The sequence below is a fragment of the Bos taurus genome, chromosome 21 (genome assembly GCF_002263795.3).
Source record: "Bos taurus isolate L1 Dominette 01449 registration number 42190680 breed Hereford chromosome 21, ARS-UCD2.0, whole genome shotgun sequence".
In the NCBI taxonomy this organism is placed as follows: Eukaryota; Metazoa; Chordata; class Mammalia; order Artiodactyla; family Bovidae; genus Bos; species Bos taurus.
In genome coordinates, this window is record NC_037348.1 from 20774016 (window position 1) to 20786683 (window position 12668).

Genomic DNA, 12668 nt, shown 5'->3' on the forward strand with positions numbered 1-12668 from the left:
ACTATGCAATCTGTGGCGTATTCATACCCTGGAATACTGCTCAGCAGTGAAATGCGACAGGCTGCCAGTACGTGCAACAACAGACGTGAACCTCAGAGCTACATGCTGTTAGCAAAGCCGGACTTCAAAAGCTACAGAATGAATGATACCATTCTTATATGATAGTTTGTGAATTGTAAAACCGCTGGGACAGGAAACAGATCGGTGGTTGCCTGGGAAATCAAAGAGAAAGAACTGACTGCAAAGGAGCACATGAGAACTTTTGGGGTGATGGAAATACCTAGATTGAGGGGGATGAGTACACAACTGTGGAAGTGAGTCAGCAGAGCCATACAGTTACAGGATGGGAATTTTACTGTATGTAAATTGTATCTCAGTGAACTTGACTTTAAAAATCACTTTTCCCCAGGGTCTTGCTTTGGAGATACACTTCAATCCCTACCTCAGTGGAAGAGTCGGGAAAGAGAGAGAAAGGAAAGAACATCTCGCTGCTGTGCTTGGAGGGCATACAGAAGATACTCAGTGCCGTGCAGCAGTTCTACCAGCCCAAGTGTCATCAGTTTCTCAAGGCTCTGGGTGGGCATTTCAGTTTTGATAACTTGGCTCGATCTGAGTTTCTCTTTCTCAACCAAACCTCTCAATTCCAGTTGTTAGCCCAGCAGAGGACACCTGCGAAGAGTCCCAGTGTGGCTAAGGAGTGACATCTAGTGGATTCAGAATCGGCACTTACTGGATTCCATTTAACCACAGATGGGACTGGGAAACTGAATATAGCCTTAAGAAGCTGCTGAATGTTAGGAATATAATTAAAGCTGCCTCCAGGCTTTTTTGGCCTCCTAAAATTTTAGCTTGGCAAAAAAAAAATAACCAAGCCCCTTTCAAAGCAGATAGCGTTCTTTTCCTTTTCCTAGATGCCACAGATAAGGAGGAAGAAGAGGAGGAAGTCAGTGTCAGTGAGAGAGCAGCTTTCCAGATCCGTCAGTTTCAGGTGAGACACCTAGGAGACTGCTGTGAGGGTCCTCAGAAAGGGACTGTTACCAGGCCAGCTGGGAACAGGCAGACCGTCCACAAGTAGGACAGCAGTTTTTCCTGGGTCATCATTCAAGCAACTTGACAGCTCTGAGAATGAAAGGTAATGCATTTAAAAGCATCATTCAAGGAAGGATGTGTGTCAAGCCACCCCAATCTACAGCACTCATTGCCTCTAAGAATCACTGAGCTGATATTATACAAAGAGCTGGCCAGGAGCCCACTCGTGCAGGGAGTGTAACTTGGCTTTGTCTGTCAGATGGTTCTAACCACTAGCTGTCACGTATCAGGATCTTTTATCCCAGAGGATTTCTTTAATGTTCGTATCATGTGCCAGGAACTGTTCAGGTGCTGAAGTTCTAGCAAGAAATAAGAGACAAAACCCTACCCTCACATAGCTTACATAGTGGGAAGAGACTGACGGACCAAAGACAGTGTTTTGGGTGGTGAGAGAGGAACAAAGAAAAAGGAAATGGACAGTGTGTAGGGAATGCCAGTGCTGGGGTATGGTCTAGCCCTCAGGTCAGTGAATGGGCCTCAGGAAGTTGTGAACCACCCAGGCGATCAGTGGTTGGGACACAGCACTTTCATTGGGCCCGTGTTCTGTCCCTTGTTAGGGAACTAAGATCCCACAAGCTGTGTGGTGCAGCCTAAAATAAACAAAACTGGGTGCACAGTTCATTCCTAATGTACATGTGGCAGGGGTTTGAGGAGTCCATAGCGCTCAAGAGAACACTCAGACGTCTGATCACAAAAGGGTAGGAGACTACCTGCTCAATCCAGGTCTTATTTCCAGATTTTATCCTCTTGGATTTTTGGTATTTTTGAGTCATTTCTGTCCCAGCCTTAGGAATCTCTGGCTGGATGTCTCTTCTCTTTGCTAGTATCATGTCTGCTAATGTTTCTGTGTGTCCTTTCTCAGAGGTCCTTGTTGAATTTACTTAGCAGCCAAGAGGAAGACTTTAAGAGCAAAGAAGCCCTGCTTCTGGCCACTGTTCTCACCAGCTTGTCCAAGCTGCTGAAGCCCATCTCTGCTGAGGTATGAGCACCAATCAGTCCCACTCTGCATCCCCCAGAAGGCCAGAATACTACATCTTACAGTGTACAACTAAATGTCCTCTTGAAATCTGGCTTATTTAAAATCATGTATCCAGTTATGCTCCTGAATTAATATAAGATCTGTAAGATGTACCTCCACCCACCCCTGCCCCGTACATAGTGTTTCTACCATGACGTAGTTAACTGCTTTTGTTTATTTGGCCACTGTCAAGGGTAAACAATAAGCACTGTAAAAAAAAAAAAAAGTCTTGTTTATCTGTGGGGCCTTCAACCTTCTTGTGTTTCCCTACCCCCTTCTAAGATGAAAGTATGTTAATTATCAAGGTAGCTGACATTCAGCAGTTAACCTTCTCATCAAAATTAGCTGATTCTGAGTTTGGGGGATATTCAACAAAAGGTGATAAGTCAGAAAGCATAATTATAGTCCTAAAAGAGAATCTGTTCTACCCAGATAGATTTTAGGTATATGTGCTTGGGTTTGCACATGTACACGAAGAATATATGTACCCACATGAGCATTCACACATGTGCAATAAGAGAAGCCATATTCTGTGGGTTTGTTCCATTCAGGAGTAATTTCCCTAAAGGATGATAAAGAGAGTTCTTGAGACTAGGGCTGTGTGGTCCTCCCACATCTATTTCCTGACCTGTGGGGAGACAAGTTGAGAGTGCTGAGGTGCAGGCCTCCTTGTGTAAGCCCTTGCTTTTAGGAAGAGCTAGCCAGACTATAGCCTGGAATGTTACGACATTTGAGCACTGAAAAAGCAAACTTCATTTTCTTGTTGTCTTAGTTCCAGGTAGCCCAAAGAAAATCCCCATTGCTACTTATTTCATCCTAGATCGGAACAACGCATCCCACTTTACTTTCAGCTTCATTCTTTCATATTGCTACTTTTGCTGCAAGGAGCCCAAGACTAGGAAAGAAACACAGGGAATTGGAACATGGGGACAGTTGAAGGAAAATAGATTTGGAAAGGCTAATATAAAGAAGAAATTTTTAAAATTTTACCACCCCCTCATAATTTCGGGTAGTGTGTCTAAAATTTTTAATTTAACTTTGAATGGGTAATAAAGTTCAATGATTTGAAAACCAGACATTATAAAAAAATTTGCAGGAAATGGTCACCTTTCTATCCGTGTCCTCCATCTGTTCAGTTCTTCTCCCCCAGTAGCTAAATATCTTTTAGTGTCTTGTGTAAAGAATTCTTTTATTCCTGTACAGCAATATGAATATAGCTTCTTATGCTCAACCCTACCCTCTTCACACAAAAGCTTTTTCAGCATCCTGCTTTATTTATTTATTACATTTAACACTGTATTCTGGACATCTGTATTCTACAGTAATCACTGTATTCTGGGAAATATTTTTATATCAGTTCACAGAGAATTTTCATTTAGCCTCTGAAGTTTTTTTTCCCTGACAGATCAAAACCTGAATTCTTACTGGTCATTTTACCTTTAAACATCACTGCATTTCAGTGTCTTGGTGGCTAGAAGCCTATCCCAAATAACTGCTGAAGCAGAAAGCTGAGTGTGTGTCTAGTGAAACATGACCTACTAGTCCAAGGCCTTAAGCTTCCCCAACTCTTTTCTTTTGCCCCTTTTCTTTTTTTTCCCCCTGCTCCCTTTTAACCTCCTGTGGCCTCTTGGTTCCTAAAGGCTAATTTGACTGTCACTGTGGCCAGGATCTTATTCTCCTATGCCTCTATTAGCTTAGTATTCTTAAAGATGTCTCAGATGCAGAGAGTGCTGGGCATGGGAAGAGGAAGAAGGGCACTTTAGCCCCAAACTGTGGTGGGAGGGGCCAGGGAAGCTCAAATAACAGCCCAGACCCCAGGACCTTTGGCCCTTAATGAGGGCATTTGAGAATTGAATCATAGGCTATATTTAAGAAAAGAATCAGTAATTCAGCTCGTAACTTTGGACTTACTTTTATGCTGTTTTTCAGTAGAGTACCACTTTAGATCCAGGCATATGTTTTAGTAGGTGATTTGTTTAGACTTGCAAAGGCCTAGAGCTCTCTTAGTCTGATAGCACCTAGGTCTGTCTTTTGAATGTTTCTATAATATCCTAATGATCTCCAGTTTGTGCAGATGTTATCCTGGACATCTAAGATTTGCACGGAAAACAGTTGCGGTAAGTTTCCTGCCATATTTCCTTTTTCAGGTTTATATAAAATCATCAGCACCAAACAACATTTAGAAAATTACACATTCACCGGAGTATCCAAAACTTCAAATACACAAAACCAGCCCCAAGGGTTGGTAAGAATACAGTGCAGTTGAACCTCTCATTCACTGCTGCTGGAGGTGTCAGTTGGTATAACCACTCTGGGAAATTATTTAGCAATACTTAACTACTAAAATTAAACATAGGCTTACGATCAAGCAGTTCCACTCCCAGCATAAGCAGGTGGGAAAATTCTCACAGCAGTACTGTTCTAATAGGCAAAACCAAACCCAGACGTCTGTCAGCAGTCAAATGGGTCGAGGGGTTGCACTGTGCGCGCAGTGGGACACTGGACGGCGGTGGGAGTGAACAGACTCCACTGACACGTGACATGGAGGAGTCCGGCGCACATGACACTCAGCAGATGGCAGACACAGACAGAGGACTTACTGCATGGTGCTACTTAGATCGAGTTCAAAATCAGACAAAACTCGATATGAGGTTACAAGGCAGAATGACAGTTTCCTTGGTGAGGAGGGGAGTGTCCTGGGGTGCTGATATTTCTTGACCCGTATGCTAGTTATATGTTGACAGTGACTAATAAATGGGAAACATCCCCCTCATTTGCACCTGTGGGTCGAAGTGTACCTTTGTGGACCCGCTGCCTGGGTTGGAGTGTGTGCAGCATGGGGATGTTGTGCCTGAAACATGACAGGCTAGCATTCCAGCCAGGCCACCCCCACCCGCTACAGGACTGACTTGGGTTATAACTGAGTTTTCTTTCCTTCCTACTCCTAGAGGATGCCTCCTTTTGCAAGGGCATGCTGAGTTTGCTCTTCAACCTCCATGTTTCGTGTAAGAGTCCTGTTGGTCTGCTGCGTGACTTGTCCCAGGATATCCATGGACTTCTTGGAGACATAGACGAGGTACTGTAGTGAGCCTTCAGTATGGAGCCCTGAGTTGGGAGTAGAGGCCAGGGGAACAGCCTTACTGTCATTACATCTCACCTCTCTTTCCGTTCCCAGGATGTGGAAGTGGAGAAAACAAACAACTTTGCATTGGTGAATTTGAAAACAGCTGCCCCTACTGTCTGTGTAAGTGTTGATCCCTGGCACTTGGGAAATAGCCTTGTCATCCCTTCCATTTTATTCCCTGTGAGGAGTGAATTACAGTGGCTAAAGTCCTGAGGCCTCTAACCCGCCCACTGGTGGCCGTGGCTATCATGTTACACCAGCAGCTGTGTGCAGTGAGCCATGCCAGGCGTTTTTTTCTTTCACAGCTGCTTGTTCTGAGTAAAGCTGAGAAGGTCCTAGAAGAAGTGGACTGGCTGATCACCAAGCTTAAGGGACAAGCAAATCAAAAAATCATACCAGGTAACATGGGTTGAGGGAGGGGTTCCAGGAATTGTGATCAAAGCAAAGCCAACTAAAACCTGAACTGGAAGAGACATAAAGGCAGAGCCCCTGAGCTCTGTCTGTTTGTTTGTGCTAGACTTCCTAAGTAATGAAAGTAGAAGATATAATTATTAATGTATTCTGCATCCAGACTTCCTAGTTAATGATGTTTAGTTGGTTTCTAAATCTCTTTGACTTGAACTAGAAAATAAGGTCAGTTGGGTTTGAATGTGCTAATTAACTTCATTTCCTTTCAGAAGAGGCCTCTTCTCAGGCAGCCCTAACAAACCATCCCATGGAGAAAACCACCATCATACAGTTGGGAACTCTGCTCACATTTTTCCACGAGCTGGTGCAGACAGCCCTGCCATCAGGCAGCTGTGTGGACACCTTGTTAAAGGACCTTGGCAAAATGTACACCACTCTTACAGCACTTGTCAAATATGTGAGTATCGGAGAGTCAGTCACCACCATCATTCTGCCCCACCCAGCCAGGACACTGCCCCTGGTGCTGAACACCCCAGGGCAGAACCCATGTCTACATCTCTGCAAGTCACAGTTTGACCAGTAGATGGCAGGTGACTCCACAGGCCTGGAAATAACAGTTGAGGCATAATTCTAAATCTGTTTTTAGAGCTCCATATTTCTTTAGCATATGAGCATGTTGCTCATATGATTGAGTATAATGAATGTAAATGCCTCTTAATTGAGTATAATTGAGTATAAATGCCTTTTCAAACACCTTCTAAGACTCAGTCTAAACTTTAGCTATAGAATTTAATCTGATTCCAATTACACAAAAAGTTAGACAATTTCAGACCAGTCTGGACACCGAAAGGGTATTTGTCCTTTAACAAGTAGGTGTTAAATGCCTCACAGGTCAGGTACACGAGTAGGGAATAAGTTTATTTTTTGAAAATACAAGGTATACTTGCCCTGAGTTTAAGTTAATGCTTCTTAGTATCCGTTAACAAGAAACTTTTTTTGTATTTGCAGTATTTTGATTCTCAGCAGACATTCAAGAGTGCTAGGAACTACGTAATTTAGATCTGATTCTAGCAATGACCCACATTACTTAGGAAGGCACGGACAACCAAAGAAAGATGGTGGACCGCCTCACACCATGTACCCAAACAGCAGCGCTGCCATTTCTGAGAAGGTGCCGCTCTGGCTATAGTGTGTGGCTAACTAGCTTCTGTGGTAGAAATACGGAGAACCTCTATAATCTTTATTGGCTTTTTCTAAAAGAAAAACAGCAAAGTCATTGGCTTTCTAGATTCAGGGACTATCACCCTGAAGGATTTTTAAAGCAATAAATGGAACAAGTCAGAAACTTAAATCTTTCATTGCCTCCTGTCTGGGAAGCTTTGGAGCTTAGGGGAGGGAAAAAAGGAAGCCTGGAGTCTTAAGATTCTGCACGAATCTGGGTAGCTTATTTTCTTTTCCTCTCTCCAGCCAGAGCAATAGTCATACACCATGTGCTCACTGAGTCACTACCTGTAGTTTCATGGGACATCTGTGTAGGAATAGCATTCTAAATCTGGATTCCCAGGTGGCTCAGTGATAAAGAATCTGCCTGCCAATGCAGGAAACGTACGAGATGCAGGTTCAATCCCTGGGTTGGAAAGTATCCCCCAGGGTAGGTAATGGCAACCCACTCCAGTATTCTTGCCTGGGAAATCCCATGGATGGAGGAGCCTGGTGGGCGACAGTCCATAGGGTCACAGAGTTGGACATGACTGAGTATGCATGCATGTAAGATTCCAACGCTTTCCCCTAGAACGTTATGAAACCTTTGAGAGAAGTGGGTGTCCTGCCATTGCCTAATACTGAATCTTGGAATCTTTTGTTAGTATCTCCAGGTGTATCAGCCCTCCACAGGAATTCCGAAAAATATGGAAAAACTGGTGAGTTGAGAATGCCTTTCCTAGGAATGGGGAAAGCATCTTATTCCTACAGTTACTGAATTCTTTCTCCTTTGCTGCAGGTGAAGCTGTCTGGTTCACATCTGACCCCTCTATGCTATTCGTTTATTTCTTATGTACAGGTAAGTGATTGTCTGTATCACAGTGTATCTTCAAGTGAGAAAGGACTCCTTGTATTCCCAGGGGACTGATCACTAAGTTTGATTTAGAGAGAAAAAGTGTTTGGTATGCTTGCACTTGGAGCAGAGGAGAAACATGCATCCTTAGGCTCAGTGACTTGGTCTATTTCTGGGTGATTCCAAACCCACTCCTTTGGGAATGTGAGTGAAGTAGTAGCAGGCATGGTGAGGCTAAATGAGGTAACTTGTGGAAAGTGCTTAACACAACACCAGGCAGGTGTTCTCTAAATATTTGCTGTTCCAATAAAATGAACATGACCTTAGAGCATCATTTCCCAAGCTGTCAGACATAAGGCCAAAAACAGAAAGGTTAAGATTCCGAGCTTCTGATATAGGGGGCGTGGGTTTGATCACTGGTTGGGGAACTAACATCCCACGTGCTGTGTGGTACGGCCAGAAAAAGGGGCAAAGCTGAGGTTCGAACTGGGTTCTTTGACTCCGTGACAGTGGTCTGCAAACTTTCTGCAAAGGGCCAGATGGTAAATGCTCTGGGTTTTGCAGGCCATAGAGTCACTGTCACAACTCAACTCTGCCGTTGTGGAATAAAAGCACCCATAGTCAATATACAATGAAGGAGCTTGGCTGTGTTCAGTGAAACTTCTGAAAAACAAGCAGGAGCTGGATTTGGCCTCTTGGTTGTAGTTGGCCAGCCCCTGCTCTGGAAGCATACTTGACACTCACTGACTTGTAAAATGCTGGGAGGTTTGGGGTTTTGTGTTTGACCCATTCTCAAGCTTTTCTTCTGCTTATCACTAGGCACCTTCCAGACTATCTTTTTTTCTACATTACACAAAAACTGGTTTATGTATTCTTCCTTGGATATTTCTCCCCTTCTCAATCTGTGTTTGACTTAAAGCCTTATTTGACAAATCAGCTGATCCACAGGCACTTTTTGTCTTTGTGAGATGTGCTTAATGAGTCAAGAGCCCAAGGTTCCATTAACTCTCTCCAACTTTTATCTAGAAATCTGGATTGCATTTGCCACATCTTTCAAAGAGCTGCTTATTCTCTTTTAGCTCCTTTTTTCCCATAGCCTTGGATCTCAGTGAGAAGAAAGCAGTGAAAGCCATTGCTCCAAAACCCGTAGCTTAGCATCCTGCTCAGGACTGTATACCTTTAAAAGATACTTCTCTTCCCACTACAGTTTTAGTCCTGCCTGAATCAGCAGAAACAGGCCATAGCTGGGATTGATTTAGGGAGTTTCAACAAGGTCCCATCTGGGGTACAACTTTTAGGAAGATGGCTCACTTCCCATTTGGTCACATGAGTTCTACTACCTGTGCTGCTTCTCTGCCCCTCCCCTACAAAGTATTCACCCTCTACCCTGCCTTCCAGGGCCAAAAATAAGTTTCTTCACACCAGCATCTCTGGGATCCCTACATTTTCTTATTTTCCAGAACATGCCATGTGAACCAAGCCTCCTCTCTCTCACATGGCTGTAGTAGTGTGATTTCTCTCTGTTTGCAGGCCTCTGTTTTTAACTGTTAGTTGTCCCATGGGCCGTGGTCTGTCATTCCTAGAGGGCACAGAACTCCCCTTCAAGTAAAAGGTTCCTGTTTGTGTGCCTCACACTTGGGTGGTCTCTGCCTCACGTGTCCCTTCTCTCCTGCCTTATCAGAATCCTGTACTTCCTGGTCCCCTTCTTGATTGTTCCTTTCTCCAGGAGCCCTTTATTTTGATTATCTGCAACATAGGGAAACAAAGTGTTTCTATGACCTTTAAACCGTCCTGGAGCCTGTAACCACTTGTCATGTGAGACACATGGCTCTGAGAACAACCTCTCCAGCTTCCTATCTTTTCTCTAGCCCTTTTAGCGAATATCCCAGTAGTGAACACCTAGTCCTACTCCCCCCTTGACAGTTCTTTGTAGCTCATGAGTCCCTTGGCTGCCCTAGTGTTAATAACGGTGGGTCCTAACCTCACTTCCCTGTGATAGACCCATCCAAGAGCAAGACTGTAAATCTCCCAACAACAAAAAGCGGGAAAATATCTGAGGATTATGAAGTGTCCCAGAATGTTTCCCATTGCCCAGCATCTGCTTCAGGAGAATCTCTTCACCCAGACTTGGCCCCCTAAGAGTTCTCCCGTTATCGCTATAATCATCGTATTAGAAAATTACCACTAGCCTGGTAGCTCTACAGAAAAACCTTCAGGAATGAGAGAACTTGTTTCCTTTTCTTTAGAACAAGCACAGTAGGAGCCTAAAATGTACCGGAGAAAAGGAGAAAACCGCTGCCGGCCCCACAGCCATCGTAAGTTGCTGACAGTGACCAAGACGTGGCCACTGGGAATTCCCTGGTGGTCCAGTGGTTGGGACTCTGCGCTTCCACTGCAGGGGGGCACCAGTTTGATCCCTGGTCAAGGAACTAGGATCCTGCATGCCGTGCAGTACAACAAAAAAAAAAAGGTTGCTAATGAACCTTGAAAATACGTTAAGTAAAAGAAGCCAGTCGGACAAAGACTAGGTGTTATATGAATCCATTTATATAAAATGCCCAGAAAAGGCAAATCTAAAAAGATTAGTGGTTGCCTAGAACTGGGGAGCAGGAGTGGTTAGGGGGATGTTAGAGAAACTGGGAAGGTGCCTGCTAAAATGGGTATAGGATTTCTTGTGCAGGTGGGTTGTGTGAAAATGCTGTAAAATTATGGTGATGGTTATACAACTCTGTGAATGCACAAAGAAACACACACAAAAAAGCATGCAATATAATGGGTAAATGGCTGGTATGTGAATTACATCTCAGTAAAGCTGGGGAAAATGTGCTTATTTGTGTATGGCTGCTTCTCAACTCATGGACTTTGTTCAAATGGAACATCTTTTTCCTCTGTATATGCTCTATTCAGGAAGTACCAGGAAATCTTGAACTCTTCAAAAATAGAAATAGCTTAGGATAACCACTGGGAAGGAGCTGATTTTAGGAAAAGTTAGTGAGTGCAAAAGGTGCCCCTTAAAGGATGTGAAAGATTGGTGCCGGAAAGTGGATTCTCCAGGGTACTGCTGGCAAAGTAAGAATTGAGTCCTCTCTCAAGGGGAACATTTAGCAATAACTGTTCACATGCACCAGTCTTTAATGCAGCAATTCTACTTGTAGAATATCTCTATTGTCAAGGCCTGTGTATATTCAGTCCTAGTAATGTTGTAAGTAAAAGTGAAATACTGGGAAAACTAAGATGCCCACAATAGAGGGCTGGCTTTTACAGTATATTTATACTGTAGAACAAACTATGCAGACATGAAAAAATACAAAGCTAAATGTTCAGATACAGAATTCTAAGATAATGTTAAAGAAAAAAAAGATGTAAAGTGTCTTCATTTGTAGTTTAAAAAATATAAAAACATGTCTATATGCATAAGAAACATATGGAAGGATCTACAAGCTACAATTCAAGTTGAGGGGAGAGAGAATCGCAGCTATGAAAACGCATCTGTAGACTAGAGCGGAAGCAGAGCCAGTGCAGAGGGGCTCATCATCACAAGAATCCCAAGTCAGAGAGGCAGCCAGACACCCACACCACGGCCCTTCCCTCAGCCAGCCTCTAGAAAACACAGGTTTAGGAATTACAAGTAGAAAGGATTAATTGCCATCTCCATTAGCATTTAGGTCCTTTGATGAAACTGAACTGTCAAAAAAAAATCTTAATGACTGGTGTATAAGTAAAACTGCATTTCATTGGAAGTTAGACTCTCTTTCCCTCAAAGCCACAAGCAGTTCTGCTATAGGCAGTTTCAGAGCACTTTACCACCCCTGAACCCCAAATTTAGGTCTTCTCTTCTTTGCCCTGTAGGCCAGAGCTCTTCGGGAAACCAAGCCAATTCCTAATCTCATCTTTGCCATTGAACAGTATGAAAAATTTCTCATCCACCTTTCTAAGAGGTCAAAGGTAAGCATATTCTGTAATTTTTCTACTGATTTCCACTTAGCCTGTGAGGGGACCTGGCAAACTGAAGCAACACAACTGCACTGGGGGGAGGCGACTGCGTTTCTTTTGTTTCTTTGCTATTTCTGATCTGATGGCCTGAAGCCAAACATTGACACAGGGGACCTGATGTGAAGTCTAGTGGGTGTGTACTTGCTTCTCTAGGAACTGAAGGGTTTATCCGGGATGGCTTAGGCAGTCCTGGGCAGGTTTTATTGGTGGCAAACTGTGCCTGTGTTTACAATCCTGTCCCAGGTGAACCTGATGAAGCATATAAAGCTCAGCACCTCACGAGACTTCAAGATCAAGGGAAACATCCTGGACGTGGTTCTTCGGCAGGAGGAGGATGAAAATGAAGAGGTCAGTGCCTGCTCAGACTAGAGTGCAGGAGGCTTCAGCTGCCCTCCTGGCTGGCTGTCAGTAGCCTGTCAGGGAGCAGCCACAGAGAAAGAGCCAAAAGGTGGTCAAAGACGAAACTAAGCATTCTCAAGAGAAAGGTTGTAAACGGTGAACCATCCCCGAAGTTTCCCAGGCTTGTATACCTTTAGGGTGGACATTTCCAGAAAGGGAATGTTGAAAACAAGGTCTTACTGTGGGTCTTCTCCCCATAACCTTTTAAACCATTGGAAAATTATGAGCCTAAGCACTCTGGCTCAGAAACCAGTTTTTCCCTCTTCTACCATGCTGTCATTCAAAGTAGGGCCACTACTCTGAATGAGGGTCAGCACATTTCTTAGCCTCCTTTCCCCTCTGCTGAGACTAAAGGGAGAGGAACAGCACGCTATGAGCCCTACAGCATCTCTGAAGCAGAACCCAGTGTTTCCTTACCTCTGGTGCCCAGAATTTCTATCACCTTACATATATCCAAGATAAACTGGAAGTTGACATCAACCACCCTGGATTTCTAGCTTCTCAAAAAATCCTGAATCTACATTCTTCCATTTACCACACTCTAAGCCATAATACACCTGGCCCTGTCCACTGCCTCTGCCTCC

The 12668-nt window shown here is 43.8% G+C and overlaps 1 protein-coding gene across 5 annotated transcripts in view; it reads left to right on the forward strand.

The window, feature by feature from the left end:
- FANCI (FA complementation group I) overlaps window positions 1-12668 on the forward strand; it is a 64608-nt gene that overhangs the window by 50977 nt on the left and 963 nt on the right. For 3 of the 5 annotated variants that reach the window (XM_005221829.5, NM_001191454.3, XM_059879064.1), the window contains 13 exons: window positions 410-576; window positions 912-988; window positions 1952-2068; window positions 4173-4224; window positions 5056-5183; window positions 5283-5351; window positions 5537-5630; window positions 5909-6096; window positions 7505-7558; window positions 7639-7698; window positions 9939-10007; window positions 11542-11637; window positions 11929-12033. In XM_005221829.5, coding sequence (XP_005221886.2) covers window positions 410-576; window positions 912-988; window positions 1952-2068; window positions 4173-4224; window positions 5056-5183; window positions 5283-5351; window positions 5537-5630; window positions 5909-6096; window positions 7505-7558; window positions 7639-7698; window positions 9939-10007; window positions 11542-11637; window positions 11929-12033 — 1276 coding nt within the window. The remainder of the gene's footprint in view (window positions 1-409; window positions 577-911; window positions 989-1951; window positions 2069-4172; window positions 4225-5055; window positions 5184-5282; window positions 5352-5536; window positions 5631-5908; window positions 6097-7504; window positions 7559-7638; window positions 7699-9938; window positions 10008-11541; window positions 11638-11928; window positions 12034-12668) is intronic. The other 2 variants (XM_005221830.5, XM_010816963.4) reach the window with 2 other exon arrangements.